Source organism: Symphalangus syndactylus, chromosome 8 (genome assembly GCF_028878055.3).
Source record: "Symphalangus syndactylus isolate Jambi chromosome 8, NHGRI_mSymSyn1-v2.1_pri, whole genome shotgun sequence".
Lineage (NCBI taxonomy): Eukaryota > Metazoa > Chordata > Mammalia > Primates > Hylobatidae > Symphalangus > Symphalangus syndactylus.
In genome coordinates this window covers 115,210,429-115,230,984 of record NC_072430.2, presented here as the reverse complement: position 1 = coordinate 115,230,984, position 20,556 = coordinate 115,210,429, and the positions used below count along the sequence as shown (strand labels likewise).

Genomic DNA, 20,556 nt, shown 5'->3' with positions numbered 1-20,556 from the left:
AGATTGAAGATAACAGATCTATTCATAGCATCAAATAGATTAAATATTTGGAACAGTTAATGTTTATCAGTGTTTCCTTCATAAAGGCACATAAACTGTGCTAGTTTCTTAAGTACCTACAGGGCAAGGCTGAGGCTGAAGGCTTAACACAAACTGTGGTTTGAGATCCCCGCAGCCAAGAAAGGCGATAAGAACTTGGAACTAAAAGAGAGGACCAAACACATCTCCCTACAATCATTTTTTAGTATCAAAATATTGTAGATTCAATAGTTTTGAACATCAACTATATTTAAGCTCTGGGAACACAACAGTCAATAAAATAAACATGTCCTTACCTTCTGTAGATCTGAATTATGTAGCAGAGAGTCATGATTGTCTCTTAGCTGTATCAGGTTGAAGTAAAGAGATGCTGAAATGATGTGGAATTATTTATAGTGACAACCTTAATGGACCAAAGAAAACCACCATTGACTAAAACCCACCTCATCACATCAACATTAGTACAATGAGTACAACATCCAAAGAACCTTTGCATTTCTTTTATTCTTGATAATATCAGCCTTCCAGAGGTTAGCATAGCAAAACCCAATAAGGTAAATAAGCCAGGGACCATACCAGGAGGAGTCAGTCTGCCAAGTACCATCCATTTGCGTTCAGAAGTCCCTGGGGGGCCGGGCGCGGTGGCTCACGCTTGTAATCCCAGCACTTTGGGAGGCCGAGGCGGGTGGATCACGAGGTCAGGAGATCGAGACCACAGTGAAACCCCGTCTCTACTAAAAATACAAAAACTTAGCCAGGCGTGGTGGCGGGCGCCTGTAGTCCCAGCTACTCGGAGAGGCTGAGGCAGGAGAATGGCGTGAACCCGGGAGGCGGAGCTTGCGGTGAGCCGAGACTGCGCCACTGCACTCCAGCCTGGGCGACAGAGCGAGACTCCATCTCAAAAAAAAAAAAAAAAAGAAGTCCCTGGGGCTCCACAGATCCACAGATTTCAGCAGAACCAGGGCACTAGAGTTAGTGAGGTACCTCTGAAGCAAGCAGGGCTTTGCTCAGGATTCTAAGGCACGTAATGAGAGATTTGGCACAAATAATTTTTTGCCCTGGAGGCTTCCTCAATGTTGAGAAAGTTAGCTCCGTGTTGCCTTATCTTATTCCAACCCAATGAATAAAATGTGAGCCTAATTCACATCAAATGCTGAGGCCTCACAGTTACTGAAATCTCTACAGGGCCGGGCGCGGTGGCTCAGGCCTGTAATCCCAGCACTTTGGGAGGCTGAGGCGGGCGGATCACCAGGTCAGGAGATCGAGACCATTCTGGCTAACACGGTGAAACCCCGTCTCTACTAAAAATACAAAAAAATTAGCCGGGTGTGATGGCGGGCGCCTGTAGTCCTGGCTACTCGGGAGGCTGAGGTAGGAGAATGGCGTGAACCCGGGAGGCGGAGCTTGCAGTGAGCCAAGATCGCGCCACTGCACTCCAGCCTGGGCTACAGAGCAAGACAACGTCTCAAAAAAAAAAAAAAAAAAACTCTTCAAACTCCTACTCACTTTTTAAATACAACAATACTATTTTTCCCCTCCAGCTATTTCTATGTTTTAGTTATGAGTGGGAAAGGACGTGTATCGAACCTGGAAAATAATATAACATTATGTCCTCAGTTTAATTAGAAAACATTTTTTAAAAAGGATCCATATGTAATTCCTCTTCAATGGGAGTTCAGCGAATTTTACAGTCTAATTATATTATTCCATATACATTTCATTTGCAGTATTCTATGAGGAAATTTCTGAAGAGTTATGGAAAACACTTAGCAGGATATTTCTTTTGTGACAAAGTCCTCAAAATCCTGCCGTATTTCAACCTTCGAGGCCTTGCATAGGCAGAGAGAAGAAAGATCACTAAAGAGATTACTGAATGCCTTTAAATTTCAGACAGGAAAACATAGTTGTCTGGGCTCTAGATATTAGAATGTATCCTTTATTATTAAAACACATTTTCAAGTGATTTATGTCCTTTAATAACACATTTTGATCGTGTTGAATTCTCATTCCTTTCTAAATGTTGGTCATATTTTGTCTGTCTTCACTATGGCTGCCCAGCAATACTGAGCATTGTGAGCAAAATTATCATTTGGGGACATACACATCTTTCCCACTTTTTTGTGAGGCTGCTGGTGTTGCCGCTTCTGAACAAAAGCTCCTCACTGTGGTGTGTGTGATTCTAATAGGGAACACCTTAGCAAAATAATTAGGTATGCTGGTCGTTTCAGGAGAAAGTAGACCTTTAGTCCTGCTGGAAAACTCTATTTTGTTTGTTTGTTTGTGTCAACAATCAAAGGTTTTCTTTGTGGATGTAAGTCCTTTATAAAATGAAAGTTGTAAAGACTCAAAAATGATCTTTAAGCAACAAGAAGCATACACAAATGGTGCTAATTTTGACTTGCTGAGTCTTTTTTCCATAGCTGCATTGATCTCAACAGCTGTAGGTACTTAAATTCTCCTTCTGGAACCCTTGCATCCTACGTTATGCACAAGAAAAGAAGCAGGAACGATTATTACCAATTTTTCACAGAACCCAGGGAGCCACTCAGGGAGGAAAGACATTCTTCCTCCTACCACATTACCTTCACACTCGCCAATTGTAACAGCTTCTCATGAAATAGCACAGTAATATTAATTAGGAAAAATGGAATTTTTATATATAAGAACAAAGGGAAAGAATTAAACTTGAGCTAGTCTTTTTTAAGTTAAGGGTGTCTCAAATGATATGTAATGAAAGGTCTTTGTGGATTTGATTGGGTGTGTGTGAGCATTTATGGCACCTGTGCCCACAGGAGACTACACCAGCAGCCAAATGGCTACACTGGCGTGTAATTACAGAGCACTTAACTGCATTCAGCCATGGTTTGTTTCTCTGATAATTTCCACGTTCATTGTTCAAGAGGCTGTGGACACTGTGGAAGCTGAGGTTCAAGTACCTGCAGCTGTTGAGATAAATGACTGTTATAGTTGTTTTTAAAAGTTTCCAATAGGAATTCTGTTTAAGAGGAAAGTTTGACAGAAGTAAAGTTAAAATATTATACTTACCTCTCCAAAGCTATAAAATCCTAAATCTATAAATGGATCATTCTTTATTCCTCTTCATTTCATAAGCTGGCTGAGCTCCTTTTCTCCCTCTTCAATAGAGCCCATCCTTCTTGCACGCCATTAAATTCTCAGTATGGAAAAACCTACTTAGATTTGCTATTCAGCTCTACAGACATAGACCCTGTGTTGTCTGAACTTGTGATATATAATAGATTTGGACATTTAAAAATGTGTTAACATGTTTATATGAAAGAATAAATGTGTTCCAAAAGGACAAAGCCTTGCCAAATCTGAGCACAAATGTTTCTACTTTCTTGCATTTCTGTCCTCCAACCAAATATCTTAAATGTGTTATTTATCTCTAGTTAAGTCTTTTTGAAGTTTGGAATGTTGGAAAACAGAAAGGCAACCAAAACAAAAATTAATGTAATTCCATTTTCAGCACCATGAGGTCTATCCTGTCTTCTGGTTTTCCAAAGCCCTTTTGTCAACAAAAAACATAGAGTTTATGTAGACACAATGTTAAATTCATTATTATTAATCTTCAAATTTTACCATATCTTACAAATAGCTTGCTCACATTAATATAAAAATTAGGACCCTTTATTAAATTCTCACAATACAATAATTAACTAATTGAGTTTTTGACAGTTTCAGCAAACAATTGTTTATTTAAAACATTGAGTTAGATATCTAAATTGATCACTGACAGCCTGCTCATTTTTAGTCAACATGTCATTTTTATCATCCTCTGTGAATACATATGTGTGTCAAGTGTGTTTAGATAGAGAAATAGATGATAAGAGCAGAATAAAGCAAATGAAGTAAAATATTACCAATAGGTAAATCTGGGGATTTTTTTACTTTTAAAATTTAAATCCAAAATTATTTCCAAATAAAAAGTTTTAAAACTTCTACCTAGTTTAAACATCCACCATTAAGAGTCCAGTCTCAGCTTCTGCTACTAGCCCTTTCCCTCCACACATACCCTGAGCTCCAGTCATAACAACGTCCTTGTCGTTTTCCTAAGTGTCCTTACCTTCTAGTCTTCCTTGGCAACTGCAAGATATTATTCAAGACAACACATGAATCCATCTCCTTAAAATGCCCTTCCCTGATCTCTGCAGGCAAATTATTTTCTTTACTGTGAGAAATGATTTCTTTTTACATGTCTACCTTCACCAGAATATGATACAAAAAAGTGAGAGTGCATTTCGTGTGACCTTGAGCATGTTACTTAACTTCGGTATGCCTAAGTTTTCTTATTTATAATATGGAGATAACAGCACCTACTCATAGGGATATTTTGCGGATTAACTAGGTTAACTCATGTAAAGTACTTACAAATACCTGAAAAATAGTATGGACTCCATAATGTTAATTATTATGGTGATGGTGGTTGTGGTGCTGGTGATGTGTAACAGAAACATGCTAGAATAATAGGAGTAGGAGAGACTGTGATATATTCCACATGAAACATGGAAGAAACTCATCAAATATTTTCAGGTGAATCAATCAAAGTGATCAGGGATTACACAATTGTAAGATTACAGGGGACCAGCCTGCCCAACATGGCGAAACCCTGTCTCTACCAAAAATACAAAATATTAGCCAGGCTTGTTGGCGGGCACCTGTAATCTCAGCTACTCAGGAGGCTGAGGCAGGAGAATTTCTTGAACCCAGGAGATGGAGGTTGCAGTGAGCTGAGATTGTGCCACTGCACTCCAGCCTGGGTGACGAGCAAAACTCTGTCTCAAAAAAAAAAAAAAAAAAAAAAGATTACAGGGAAGAAGTAATGAAAGTCTTGACCACAGGAAGAACAAGGAAGTGGGGGGAAGAGAAGATGAATACTTAAAGCATTCATATAGAGCTATACAAAGTAGTAATCAATTGACTGTGAGGTAACAAGGAAGAAATAAAAGCTGTTATAGCATAATTATCTTAGGGCCTTCACAGAGCCATAGTTTTGGTGGTAAATTGGGGATATGGCATCAATGTGCTCATTGGCACTATTTCCATCAGACAATGCTGGTCAGCCTCTGATTGGGTTAAGTTACTTTTCTGATTTATGCAAGACATTTGTTTGAAAGTTTACTATATATTTGTGGCAATCTTTAATCAGTCTGTGGTTGTAGTTATACATTAGAAAGGATCCAGATCAAAGAAGGTTTATAGACATATAACCACACAATGTTATGATGAGACTTAAAAGCAAGGGAGGGACAGGAAAAAATGAAAAATGTAACAGCTGAAACTTATTTTTAACGTTAATTTTCTCATACCCTATATGGGTTTGCATGGAAAAAATAAATAAGCAATGCAATCCTGGCCCCAAACCCTATTTTATCATAGAAGTAAACTGATTTTTGTACATCAACATAAAATAAAACCAGATACAACTGCATTACCTCTTAATAGTATTTTATTTAAAAGTTCACAATTAGAGCACTTGTAATAATAGAAAATATTTAAAAGTAACAAAGGCTGCCCTTCGGGAAAGACTTTTTTCTTATATGTAGAAGGAATGGTGTCCTTGCCCTTACAGTGGGTGGAATTCATAGTGCAGTGTGGAATCCCATAGTTCAACAGAATCCATCATCTTAAGGGAATGAACCTTATTTCCAAGTTATTCCGAAACTGGGGGAGAGTGTGAATGACAAAAATCTGATTATTTCACTCGGGCCAAGTTAAAATCCAATGACAAAAACAACAACAAATCTACATAAAAACTGTCTACCATCTGCTGATATAGTCCAGAAAACAAAACTGCAAACCAGTATTCCTTAAAGAAATCCATACTCTAAAGCAGGAGAATCGCTTGAACTTGGGAGACGGAGATTGCAGTGAGCCGAGATCATGCCACTGCACTCCAGCCTGGAGAGCGTGACTCCATCTCAAAAAAAAAAGAAAAGAAAAGAAATCCATACTCTAAAAACACCTCTGTCACATTTCTCAACTTCAATATCCTGGGAAGGGATAATAATATTACTGGATTAGCCAAATGGGTGAGAATGAGGATCAAAAAAGAAGCAATACACAAACACCATGATGGAAGGTTCATAAATTAAATCTATGTTTCATTTTATCAAGTTTTTAGAGTATTCTGCCCGTTAAAGTGTCGTGAGTTTGCAGATACTGTTTTAAAAATAGAGTCTCTTAAAGTATAGAAAGAGTTCAGAATACAGAACAGCAACTTTTCCTACCTTGATCACCATTAATCAGCACCATAAAACGTAAAAAGCTACAAATAAGCACATAGGCAAGCCTAGTCCACCAAAAATACGGTATTAGTAAATTGATGAAATCTCATGAAGAGTAAGTAACTTAGGAAGGACTGTACGGTTTTGAAGAAGTGACTGACAATTTAATTGCAAAAGACACAGAATATTAAGGCATAACAAAGTAAACTGAAATAAAGTTTAGGTATCAATATTCATCTCTGGGAAACAAAGGTTTGAATCAGTTCCTTTAGATAACATGTGGCTCAGGTTGATTTAATAATGGGGCTGGGGTGTCTGCATCTCTATGTTGCTTTTCCAGCACTGTATTGCCTATAGTGGAAAAGACTCTTGGAGTCCACCTTGCGAGATTTCTGCACAGCTTCAGCAAAAAGTTTGGTCACCTGAAAATATAATGGTAGGAATCAGCATCCTCCATGAAGTGAAAGCGAATTTTTAATGAATCAAGACTGGAAAGTCACAAGTGTCTGCCCCCAGTTTTCAAAGGGGTATGGGATAAAAGCCATAAAAGTTTTTTATTTAATGGAGACTTTCTCCCATGTCTCAGACCTCACCATGGGAACTTTCTTTTATATCTCAGACGTCACTGTGAATATGCTTATTTCTCCTCCCATAGGGATTAAAACTGATTCCCGATAAAAAATATGATAGGCAGAAAGTTAATGAGTCTCCACTCTGTTTCTCCCTGTGATAAATTCGATGGGTCATGTCCAAGTGAAACTGAACATGCCTCATGCAATCATTTTCTGTGAATTGAACAACCACTTGTGCTACATCTGGACCATCATTAACCTGTTGCTTTTATGTGGTGGCTTTCATTTAGAAACAATGAAATAAATAAAAGTTTGTATCTTTATTCCATGTCATGCTGTCACTTTTTATTCAAAGGATAATTGTAAGGAGAGAGCCATGGCCATTCATGGCCTTTGATTGTCTCAATTGCTTGATCACCAACTGTCCCATTTAAGCCACGAGCTACCATGTTAGCATCATTATTTTAGATTATTAAAAATTCCTCTCTATTCTGAAAGTTACAAAGAGGGGAAAAGAGAGATGTGCATCTACTGATTACACTCTTAAGGGAGGCACAGAAATAAAACTCCCATCCAGTCTATATCCAAGGAAAAGACTATACCTGAAAATTAGTGAGGAGAGGGATTCCACTGTCAACAGCTGTCCTCCGAATCACATAATTATCATGGACAAATTTAGTGTTGTTGTTGGGAAGGTTAATCACTAGGTCAATGCTGCCATCTCTAATCAATCTGGAAAAATAAACAAAAACTTATAGACAAAAAGGCATATTTTATGGTTAGTTTATAAGATACTTACATAAATTGCTCTCTTAGCCATTCAAGTCAATGCCATGCTGAGTTGACTGCCATCTGCCCTCCTCTATTGCTAAGCAGATGTTTAAATTACACTTATATAGGGATTATATTGTGTTCTTGAAGGAATTCTGGTGCAAGTCTAATGGAATGCAGATGTTTGTTTTCTCTTTAAAATGCTATCTGTTCACTCATTAAGAATTGGTAATTTGATAGATATTTACTTATTTTTTAAAAAGAGGTGATCCCTCCACCATTGAATGCCCTTTCACCCCCATGCTCCCACTCCCACACTAACTCTATTGCCTCCTAAGTAGTGCTAATTATTGTTTTACAATGCCCCAAACACAGAGCTATTACATCCTTGGAAGCCTGCTAAGGTTTGAACACAATGCCATTATTTTATTAAAGTGATAATAATTTATGTGTTGGCTTCTCAATAACGCTAACACATAACATATTGCATAGAATGGCACAGCCATTCTGTAGGCTGTACTGTCTTAAAATAGTAGAGAATTATCTCCTGTGCACTTTTGCCACGTAGATCTTAAGGGCTGATGCAATGGTATTCCTGAAGATTCACACAATCTGCTGAAATAAAATGTCTTACAAAATCTAATGATGACATGGTCTAAGGCATAAAAACCTGGTCAAGGAATGACAAATTAGGTAATCCAATGGATGACATCATCATAGTACTCAACATAGGTTCCTGTATGTACTAAGTGCTCAACCAATTGATTTATTATGCACAACCTTAGTGAAATATAGCTGGTCATCTTATACTTGATATACTTATCTATACACAATATAAGTTTGACATGAAATATAAAGTGCTACATTACATTTTTCATGCTCTCACTTGTTTCCACCAAGGAAAGTATCCTTACTGAGAAGTATTTTGAAACACGTTTCATATCACCAGGTACACATGATGTTATATATTCCACAGTAATGGAGAGTGAAGCTTGACAGTCATCCACAAATGTATTCATTTTATATTTGTTTTAAAAGACTTGCAATCAAGTAAGGTGAAATATTCATATACTGGTTCTCAAAATTAATCCTCTAAATTATTTCAGAAACCAGTATGCCTAGTTCTTACTTTCTGATGGAAGAGAGGCTGGGATTCTGTCCTTCTTGAGACGGCCATGCCACTGGGGTGGCAGGGACATTGTTGGCGTTGAGCCAGTCTGATGTGGCTTCAGTGGCAAACAGCTGCATTTAAAATGAAAAAATCAATTACTGTATCACAGTGATTTCTTATTTTTATGGAACATGTAATTTAAAACATAAAGAAGAAGAAATTGCTGAACATGTGGAGTAGTATAGTGCCATGGATAGAGACTTGGACTCAGAGTCCAGAGGCATGGGCACTTTAAATATTTTTTATATATTTGCAGTGATTTAAAAAACTTAAGAACCTCAATTTTATTTGCTTTTCCATTTTAATAATTATATATTTAATTTGAATTAAATAATTCAATGACAATTTCTCATAAATTTAATAATGTCTCAATTATCCATGGCTAATACCTTGTTAGCAGGTCAACAAATCCCCATGGCCAGAGGCCCATCATAAGCCTTGGGAATAATTTTGTTTTACTCAACCAGGCTTTGTGTGGAGGTATTCACTGCAAAGAAGTTTTGCCTGTAACTGTCACAGCTAGAATCTATAACCTCATATGAAAACAAAAAAAGGAAAAACATATGGAAATGTATTGGAACTTTGTCTCAATTGTGCTTAAGCTAAACTTTCTCAGTTTTTAGCTGGCAACTTCTACTGAATTTGTGATAATTTTGTTAAAAGTTAATACTAGTCTTTTTAATGATTTTCCTTTAAGTTTTGAAACTACCAAGTTAGTTAAACATTTCATATCAAAAGGACATATTTTGGGCTATGTTTTTTCCAATATTCTGCAACATTTTGATTTGTGGACAGATGCCATGCTGACAGAAAACAACTTAAAACTAATGAACATACCTTGAAACCTTCATTGTGTAATTGTTCAGCCACACCAAGGAATCTTGGCCGGAATGATTGCTGAAAAGGAATTTCACAAAATTCACTTTCTAGACATACATGCTCTTCATTTAGTCATATGCAATATGGTATTTCCTTACATCTTGAAAGACAATGCCACATGTTGCTGGATGCTTTATATTAAAAAATGACAAGTTTTATCCTTGTATCCTTCTACGGTGAGTGTGAGTTTTAGCTATATCCCAATGTCAATGAAATTCCATCCACATTATCTTGATCTCTGCTTTTCACCTTGTTCTTAACTCCTTTTATTCTCTATTTAATCCACTTGGTCTTTGTAAGTTCAGATCCACTCTAGTTCTACAAGGATCCTTTTCCTGGTCAGGGAGAACTTAAAAGATATGTAAGTTAGGAGCCAGTACCGAGTCAGGCTAGCTGTTTTGCCTATTCAACTTGCTCTTATTTCTTTTTTTTTTTTTTCTTTTTTTTTTTTTTTTTGAGACGGGGTTTTTTGCTCTTGTTGCCCAGGCTGGAGTGCAATGGCACGATCTTGGCTCACTGCAACCTCCACCTCCCGGGTTCAAGCTATTCTCCTGCTTCAGCCTCCCGAGTAGCTGGGATTACAGGCATCCACCACCATGCCCAGCTAATTTTGTATTTTTAGTAGAGATGGGGTTTCTCCATGTTGGTCAGGCTGGTCTGAAACTCCCGACCTCAGGTGATCCGCTCCCCCTCAGCCTCACAAAGTGCTGGGATTACAGGCGTGAGCCACTGCACCCAGCCTCAACTTGCTCTTATTTCTAAGTTCTTTTTTTTTTTTTATTATTGTACTTTAGGTTTTAGGGTACATGTGCACAATGTGCAGGTTTGTTACATATGTATCCATGTGCCATGTTGTTTTGCTGTACCCATTAACTCGTCATTTAGCATTAGGTATATCTCCTAATGCTATCCCTCCCCCATCCCCCCACCCCACAACAGTCCCCAGAGTGTGATGTTCCCCTTCCTGTGTCCATGTGTTCTCATTGTTCAATTCCCACCTATGAGTGAGAACATGTGGTGTTTGGTTTTTTGTCCTTGCGATAGTTTACTGAGAATGATGTTTTCCAGTTTCATCCATGTCCCTACAAAGGACATGAACTCATCATTTTTTATGGCTGCATGGTATTCCATGGTGTATATGTGCCACATTTTCTTAATCCAGTTCTAATTTTGTACTGCTCTTCAATAACTAGGCCATTTTCCTAGTAGCTCATGCACTAGTCCCTGCAATAACACAATCATTGGAACTCATTTTTTCATTTACTCTGAGGCAATAAAAATTTGTAGCGAAAGAATGAGCTCTGAAGTCAGTTAGCTGCATTTCAAATTCTGGCTTTCACCATTCACTAGTGGTATGTGCTTCAAAAAGTGAATGTCTTTGGCCTTCATTTCTTCATTTCTAAAACAGTGATGACAATAGTAGTATTTCAACTTTTTGAGGCTCCACACCTTATTAAACTGTGTGACCTTGAATATCTTAACAACTCTATGATGCAGTTTCCTCATCTGTTAAACAGGAATAGTAACAGTTCTTCCATTAGTAAGAGTGTTCAATAAACTAATTTAGAAGTAAGCACTACTTAAGTGTTAGTACTATAATTTAGCACAGTTACTTGCCTATTAATATTTCTTAATATTATTATAATTACAATAATCGTTTTTTCTGCCCCCCTAAAAACTAGATTCCTGCCCTTACATCCTAGTTTCCAAGCGTGGGTTCCTCTACCCATGATTACACTTACCACCCAAACCGACTGCCCCCTCATTTATATGCATTTCATTTCCACACAGGCTTCCCTAATGCTCCATCTCACTGTTCAGATATTTTCCTGCAGTCCATTGCTGTGTCCTTCCTAGGACCCCAGGTAGACCTGTGCAGTGTCCAGCCCCTATCTTCCCTGGATTCCTGATCATTGCCATCAGGAGTTCCCTAGTTCTGAACATACTTCCTGTGATCAAGAACTAGTATTTGCAAGATAGTGGTAAGAATGAAAGAAAACAACACTAGGTGACCTACCCAAAGATCAAAGCCTGACCTTGACTTCATTAACATGAGTGTCTGAGTAACTGAGCTGGCGTATTTAAAATCATATACTGTTAAAAACATATCCATTCTTCTTTAAATAGGAACATTCTTGTTGGTTTCCCTTGTAGAAAGGTTTTAAACAGATGACATAAGCTGGTTACTTCAGCAAATGTCTTGTAATCTGTTTATAAACCATATTAGTGATGGCTGGAAAAAATCAAATGATCTTATTTCAGAGTCAGAAACTAAGAACTGTGACAATAAAACATATATGATCCTTGCACAATTTTGATAATGTTTAGCCCATAACACCCCCTAATATTTACTTGCAGAGGATTTCTGAGCACAGATCTAAATCCTAAGAAAAGACCCCAAAGACTATGTTCAAATATAAAATTATTTCAGATTCTGGCCCTCTCAATCCCAGAACTTCAGTTTTATAAGAGGAAACTATTGGCAAATAGAAAAGATAAATGTAACTGGATGAATTTCAGCTGAGGCAGGCTCAAGGGTTATTCATGACTGCCTTCTAGAACATGAATTGTAACCATGCCCAGGACACTAGCTTTTCATTTCCACTTAGGACCAAACAGAAAGAAATGAGCTTAGATGCAAGAAGCTCATGGTTAGACATAAAAGCAAAAAAAAAAAGTAAAAAATTAGAGAATAACTCTTAGTGACATCAGGACAATTGGTTAGACAGAAGAATAAGACAATTCAAGTTTCATTCTCCTCAGAAAAGGCAAAGGGCTAAATTTGACGGCATATAACTTTTTTTCATGTTTTAAGATCCCTTGGTGTATAACAAATATATATGAAATGTCCAAAATGAACTTCTGAATGCTGTTAAATACCCCTAATACGGAACATCACATTGTGACTCTCTGCTAAACACAGAATAGACTTCAGTAAGTACCAAGTCATATTAGAAGGCTCAGCATAATGATCTCCAACACTTACTAATTGATACATTAATCATGCACTCAACTTCTCTCAATCTTTTATACTTTCCCCTAGCAAAAATTCCCTGATAATATGTTTGGCAATAATAAGTGCTAACATAACTTTTAACCAGGTTTCTAAAGTACCATTGCTCAAGCAGCGTGGTTCTCAAATTGTGGTCCCGGGGAGAGTAGCATCAGCATTACCTGGGAATTTATTAAAAATATGAAAATTTGAACCCCACCCCAGATCTATTGAATCAGGAACTCTGGAGTGGATCCTAGCAGTTTGTTGTTTTACAAACTCTGCAGGTGATTTTGATGCATACTTAAGTTTGGGAAAGGGGAGAATAGGGGATAGGAAGACTATCCTTCACTCATTGTGTAATATGAGGTCAAGATTGCATTAACCTTGGCTAAAATCACCATGAAAAACATTGAGGGAGGAGTACTAGAATGTAATTTTTTTCTTTGCCATTTTAAAGTAAAATAAGTCAGCAAGTCCTTTAAGACCTGCAGACACCAGGCAGAACCTCATTATGGAGCTGTTTCAGTGTTGTACCCCAGGTGGAAAAGATAAATATCCAACATGACAGTATTGACAGTTCCCAGCCAGGAAACCACTCTACCTTCTGGTCTGGGTGTTGGCTTCCATAGGCACATTATAAACTTCTATCAAACATGTATTGAACAATTGTGACACTTAAACAGCCTCTCTACAAAAAGAAATTACAGCCGTCAGCTTGCATCTGAGTAGCCTCAGATTTAAAAGCTGATTGAAAATACCTGCGTAAGAAACCATTTGTTATAAAAGGTGAAAAGTACAAGCTGATTTATTTTCTTGGAAATGTTTATAAAGAAGACAGTCCTTTAAAAGTGAAAAATACATATATTTCCTCCAATGATCATTTTCACATTTATCCAACTCCTGGCTACAGAAAAGAAAGCCAAGTTAATACTATGTGATGCCTGTGGATTCTACGGGGACCTCTGGATTGACAACTCTATGGTTGTTCCTAATGATTCCATATTAAATATAAAAGGTTATTCATGTCACTTGGAGTTGTCATTTCAAATAAAATGCTTGCTTTGTGTTTCTGAGCGATGCTGAAGCGCAGATGTCAGATTGGTACTTGCCACTCCACGAGCATCACTGAATAGCCCACTCAAAGAGGAAAACACAGTGAGTGCTCTTGATCTACTCTAGAGTAAATCATTTATTGTTAAAGGGTCTTCCAGAAAACTTCAAAACAAGGCAGATTGCCTACTCACGGCAGCTAAAAATAAATCCTAATGCGATGAAATGTGGCTAGAAATATTACAGGAAAATCAAAGATGATTTTTGTTGCCACATAAACCTGTATTATGCCTTTCTTGTGTTAGAAATGCCTTGGTAGAGACACAAGGCCTGTAATAGATTGCAAAGAATCCTTTGACAAAATCTACATCTTGATTATTTTATCCTAAGTCCTAGTTATAAGATTGATGTTATGAATATTTCAGACTTTCCAGGTACTTTGACCCATTGGATTTAACTTTGGAAGACCAGAAACAGAGAGTCTGTATGTGTAAAGGAGTAGGGTGGGAAAGAGAGAAGAAATTTAAAAGTTAGGAAGACTGCCATATAACCAGTTCTCTTGGAACTTCGTATCATAACTCACCTTCAACTAGATGCCTTCCATTGGACTTACTATCCCTAACCCCCATTTATATATTAGCAGTCCTTTTTTGTGCTATTTTTCAGTTCTAACTTTATATATCCAAAAGTGTTTATGTGAGTTCTTCTGACCAAGTAGGACCATGTTAAATAAAATGCTTTTTAAAAGTACAATGTATCCTAAAATATGGAACCCTAATTGTTTTATCTGCAATCGCTATGAAGCTGCGGCAAAAAGTTGAGATTAGATTTGGCCCCATACTAACTAAGAAGTAGCCAAGTAAGTTTTATAGCTATTAACTCTCTATTTAGTATATTCTGTCATGCTTTTTCAGTTTATCAGACTAAGCATTTTTAAAAACACCATGAATGAAAATCCTACATATAGTAATGAAGAAACTATGCATTAGCTGATCAATTTTACCATGGCTGTAAATATTTTCTTAAGTATAATTTTATTAAGTATTCTTTAAGTACTTTTTAATATTTTTAAATCTCTGTCCATATGCTCTCATGTGCAGAAAGTTCTTTGCAACAACTCATGTAGCTGCTAGAACATTTATTTCTTTAAAAAGGAAAGCATTGAAAGGTAGATTTTCAACAGCCAGCTCTCACTGCTTTAAGAAAACATTATTTTTTCTAACAAACCCTTTTTTCCCCTACAAAGCAAAATTCTGTCCACTAATGCCAAAATTACACAAATACTTCATAGGGATCAAATTAATTTTTGCTTCACATTTCCCTGCAGCACTAGAACCAAACAAGGCACAATTTTATACATCACTGCCTTCTTAAAGTGGCATTTTAAAATGTTAGCACTATTATGATTAGATGTGAAGATGTGGACTAAGGGCATGGTCTCCTCTGAATGCCCCCAGGTCTCACATTAAACTTTAAGCCATAACTGGAAGTTGGGCAAATATTCTCCTACTTGGGACTTAATAATACTTAATACCCATTTATAGCGTGATGAGTCTATCATATGGTGTGATTTGTCTCTAAACTGCCATTAAGCTTCACAATTGCACGTCATCTTGTTAGCCTCTGCTCTAACTATTCACCATCGTCCTTCTGGTACCTTTATAAAGCAAAATCCCAAGTTACTCTTTGCAGAAACTTCTCCAAAGCCACTACCTGTATAGTCTCCAGAGTCTAATTTGCTAATATTAAGACACCCTAATGAGATGGAATCTAAAATAATCACCCACTGGCTTGAGAATACCTGGTACTGTTCTAATTATATTTTTATTGATTTTTATGTAGCCATGCAGAGTTTGAGCTTATTAAAAGCACAGCAGGGATATTATATAAGACCATTTGTTGTTTTTTTATAGGACCCAAGAATTACTAATCTCAAATAAAAATGAATGACCAGTTGGGAAGCCTCTAGTATTTTTTCAGGAAATTTATAAACAGGACAATTTGTACACTCTTGCAATTAGTAATAGAAGTAGTTCTAAACAGTAATAAAAAGCATTCCAAATAGTAATAGAAGTTTCCTATCATTTTGCCCTAAGATTTATATTTAACTTACATCAATAAATTGACAATGCATTTTTATTGCATAAAGATATTCATTTCACCCTACTTTGACCTAGAAGGCTTACCAATGAATAATATTTCAAGAACTTCCACAGTGTACTATGAAATGAGCTGACTGTATTAGGCCCATTAAGTCACTACCCTTCAAAAACTTTCAATCTGGAGTGTTGAGAAATTTAATCAAATAACATCCATGTATTCAACTTTGAATCCTTGGCATTTAGAAGTGATTGAAATGTGAAGGACTGAATGAATGAAAGGAAGGAAGGGGAGATGGTCAGGAGAGAATAGATATGACTTTAGTTTGAGAAATGTCGGATTTGAGACATTCAGGTGGAGGTATCCAGCAGATTGCTGGAAATATGGGATGGCTGAGGATGTAAATTTACAGATGGTAGTTATAGATAGAAGAGTAGGTACTATAACATGGATGAGTTGGCAAGGGGAAAATCAAGAGACAGAGAAATATCAAGAGAAACAGAGGAAGTGAGACCCAACCTCATATAATGCCTATGTTCAGGAACTAAGGATGGAGAGCTAAGAGTAAAACATATAGAAAAGACAAAACCAAAGAATAAGAGATTCATTTTTTAAAGTACCCTGCATCCCATTTAGAACAAATATCCCTTTGCTAGAAACATTTTCTTTCTGTCTGTATTTTATTTTTGCATGGGCTGATGCAACAGAAGGCAAAATCAGGAAGCAAATAGAGAACAAATGTCCCTTCTTCCTGTAAGTTGCCATAAACGGAAACGTAAAACAAATCTCCCTTCCTCTATACCACAATTAACGTTCTACCCTGCCCCTCCCCACTCACCGTGTATGACCATGGGCAAGCACACAGCCACAAACCACTTACCTGGATGCCAATCAGGATGCCTTTCTGGGGTATCTTAAATCCTGTGGAAAGCATTGCCTTTAGGAAGGCTGTATGAATACCTTCACCAAAGCAAGCCACCTGTTTAGAAATAAATAAAAAATTAAAATAGAGGATGCAAAGAATAGTCAACCACTCCTACCAAAAATTAAAATTAAAATACACACACACACACACACACACACACACACACACACACGCACATGCACCACACAAATGGAAAGTACTTTACTCATAGACTCCTTCTGTAGATTTTATTAATGTTGCCCAAAGACTGTGCAATCTGAATCCAGGGATTAAAAGGCTGGCCAGGGCAGATGTATCTTATGTTTTTAATTAAGCATAATGAATGAATAAGCAATTCTTTCTCTATCCAACAACACTCAACGGAGCAACATAACTGGATTCTACTGAGAGTTACTTGGATACAAATCACAGCTTCTGGTCCATAATGTGGTAAGTTTCCGAATGTTAATATGACTTACTGTTTAAATAACAGTATGTGTCATATATACTATGCAGCCGTGCATGAATTTACCGGTCAGTAGCAGAAATGCATAACTGCTGAATTGGTTTGGAGTCATTTCATAGAGCTTATGAAACAGCCTTCTGAGAAATTTAATAACTCCATGAAAACCTCAAAGGAACCTGTTTTTTAAAAAAATCATTTTCATAAAGTGAACCAAAATATCCTGCTACTAGTCCTGAATACCATAGCCAAATGGGGAAAAAACAATTCCAAACAAACTAACATATATAGTAATGTTAGGGTATACAGAAGTTCCATTTAGGTTTATGGTAATTGTGCTACAATATAACTACAAGTCAAATAGCCAACATAATTATAGAACAAGTGGTATATTTGAACCTGATAGAAGTCAATTCTGCCATGTATATCATCATTTGGCACAGATACAGAACCACCATTAGAGTAAATACCACTGATGGCTAAATTCATTTCTTAAGCAAATTACCATTTCTGTGCAAGAAAAGTTCTTATGACTATAACCTTCAGCTGGTCACCAGCACATGCGGCTGCTGCTTTTCTCTCCACAGTGAACATTTTACTCAGTCAAGTGCTGGGCAACTAACTTAAATAAGGTCAACCTAAGTTAATGAGTCTCAAATTCTACTGAAAATAATTGGGTAATCCCCTCATAGTGCAGATGCAACAACGCAGACGAGGTCTTGAAAATTTTCTACAGACCCATAAAAAGTAGTTAAATATGCCATTAAAGATTAGGACTAATATCCCCACTTTACCACTAGGAACATAAAATGCCCCTTACTTATATCAGTAGCTGGATGTTTAATCCTACAACAAGCCATTTGGACACTGAAAATGTCTCTTCGAAGCATAATTAAGATTTTACTAAGCTAGGATTCTGATTTCAGTAATAAAACAGACCTCGTAATATTATACTGTATGACACTTGGAAATATGGCTTTCAAATAATGGTAGAAGAATTATCTTTATACTCAAGAAACAGATATAACAAAGGGGAGCTGAATTTCTCATTCTTTCTTATTTTTATATGTCAATAACTCCCATAACATATGTATGGATGCAGAATGAACATAAGCACTGAAAACAAATTTTCCATGCTAAAGAAAACAGCATGGGCCAGGTGCGGTGGCTCATGTCTGTAGCGGGCGGATCACCTGAGGTCAGGAGTTCGAGACCAGCCTGACCCACATGGAGAAATGCTCTACTAAAAATACAAAATTAGCTGGGCGTGGTGGTGCATGCCTGTAATCCCAGCTACTCGGGAGGTTGAGGCAGGAGAATCGCTTGAACCCAGGAGGCAGAGGTTGCAATGAGCTGAGATCATGCCACTGCACTCCAGCCTGGGCAACAAGAGCGAACAAAACTCCGTTTAAAAAAAAAAAAAAAAAGGAAGAAAGAAAAAAAAAAACGGTATGAGGGAAAATAGATATCTCTCTGATCTGAACCCTGGGCCAGCTAAAATCAGCATTACTAGTAGTAATGACCATGGTATCAAGATGAACCTGAAGACTGTCTCCTTAAACCGACTGGAGATGAAACGTACATAGCACCCTCATTTAAAAGTAAGGTTTTTTTGCCCTTAAATTAAAAGAAGCAACAAAGTGGCAAAGAGTCCCCTTTCTAAGAGTCCAAATACAAACAGGACAGCCATTTATTCCTGACTGACTGCCTTCTTGTCTCACTTGGCTTCTCATCACAGATCTTACTTGTAACCAGGCAACCATATAAAACATCACATACTTTGTTGCAATTAAGTATTTTCTCCTTTTAGGTTTTCCTTAATACCAAGAGGAAACAATGATGGCTCACAGTCTGATCTTGCCACTCCGATGTGCTCTGATGAGAATCTGAAGGTTGTATCTAGTAAGTCTGTCAAGGGCTAGGTGATTCATAAAATGTCCTGACACTGACATGGAGAGAACTTTCTAGAATCTGACAGCTCTTTACAAGAAACACATTTCACAATCCTAAAGAAACCTTCAGCTGACACAGCCCCAACACAAGTGAAGAGGGACATCCAGTGGCCGATTCCATTATAGTTTTTAGATAATCCCCAGGAGGTTAAAAGTAGTCCTGAAATTTTGTATGTATCTGCAGATTCCACAATGTTTAGGTCTATGATCTTTATAATGCTGTCATTCTCCATATTACTAGTAAAAATCAAATGATCTAATTTCATGGCAGCAAGGCAGGGAATGAGGTGCTGTTACAGAGATACCTGAGAACCTTTAAATAGAAAGTAAGACACAGAAGATATTTACTTGGATGTCTAGATAAATACCTGGAAGATGTTCTCATGTAAAAATGAATTAGGAACACGTGTATTATATTCCCATGTTAAAATATAAATAAGAATTTAGACCCTATTCCAAATAGAAGTAAAATATTTTTTAAATTCAAAATTCATAAGCCCTTTGAGTCTTACTCTGATAGCAGACATTTTTATTCCCTTTATTTTACTGTATTCAAATCATAAAACCATAGATTTCAAAGTAGATTTAATGAAAGCTTCCATGGATAATTAACTAGTTACCTCTCCGGTGGAAGCCATCTCACATCTCAGAATGGGGTCAGCATCCCTCAACCGGGGCCAGGAAAACATGGGAGCCTGTCGGGGAAAAAAAAAAAAAAAAACAGGGAGAAAAATTATGTGAGGGAAAAGTAGAAAATGAATAAGAGAGGATAAATACATTTAGCGAATCATCTCTCACAGAGTTCACTTAGGCTACAGTAGACATGTAAAAAATCTCTTGGGTCCAAGCATCCGACTTGAAAGATAGCTTTAAAAGTCCATTCCAAGAATTTCTTGAGCTCTTGGCCAAAACTTTAGGTTAAATAATCACAAATTAATTCTGTAAATAGGGCCCCTGAGACCAGTCTGGACCAGTATTTCTAATCTGGCCCATGCATATTCCTATTAGAATGATTTCAAAGTCCACTGGGCATTGGTCTCTCCAGACAGAGTTCAAACACATTTTTTCTCTTTGATAGGCTTTGGAAACATTCCTCTTCTTGCTCTGATCATTTGAACTTGCAACAAGCCACCTTGCCAGAAATGGCTGTCTGTAAGCCAGCTTCTGAAACATTAAACTGTTGTTGACACCTCTTAAAAGCTTTGAAAAACATTCTGCTTGGAAACACTTTTGCACAGAACTTTCATATGAACTAGAGTATAGGAGTGCCTCCTTTTCATTTATTTTACTGATGCAATTCATTGAAAACTAAGTTCTTGTTTCTTGCTATATGTCCACTTATCTGGTACATGGAGGAATTTTATCAATTCCTCCATTGATTCTGGCACCCAATCTAAATTATGATGGGAATTCTA

At 37.1% G+C, this 20,556-nt stretch overlaps 1 protein-coding gene across 1 annotated transcript in view; it reads right to left on the bottom strand.

Annotated features, from left to right (window-relative positions):
- Positions 1-6,421: 6,421 nt before the first annotated feature.
- CPS1 (carbamoyl-phosphate synthase 1) overlaps positions 6,422-20,556 on the bottom strand; it is a 156,906-nt gene continuing 142,771 nt past the window's right edge. Inside the window, exons 34-39 of the mRNA XM_055290483.2 lie at positions 19,762-19,836; positions 16,703-16,801; positions 9,636-9,695; positions 8,757-8,869; positions 7,459-7,588; positions 6,422-6,706 (exon numbers count right to left, since the gene is read on the bottom strand). Of these exons, the coding sequence (XP_055146458.1) occupies positions 6,608-6,706; positions 7,459-7,588; positions 8,757-8,869; positions 9,636-9,695; positions 16,703-16,801; positions 19,762-19,836 (576 nt within the window). The 3' untranslated portion in view covers positions 6,422-6,607. The remainder of the gene's footprint in view (positions 6,707-7,458; positions 7,589-8,756; positions 8,870-9,635; positions 9,696-16,702; positions 16,802-19,761; positions 19,837-20,556) is intronic.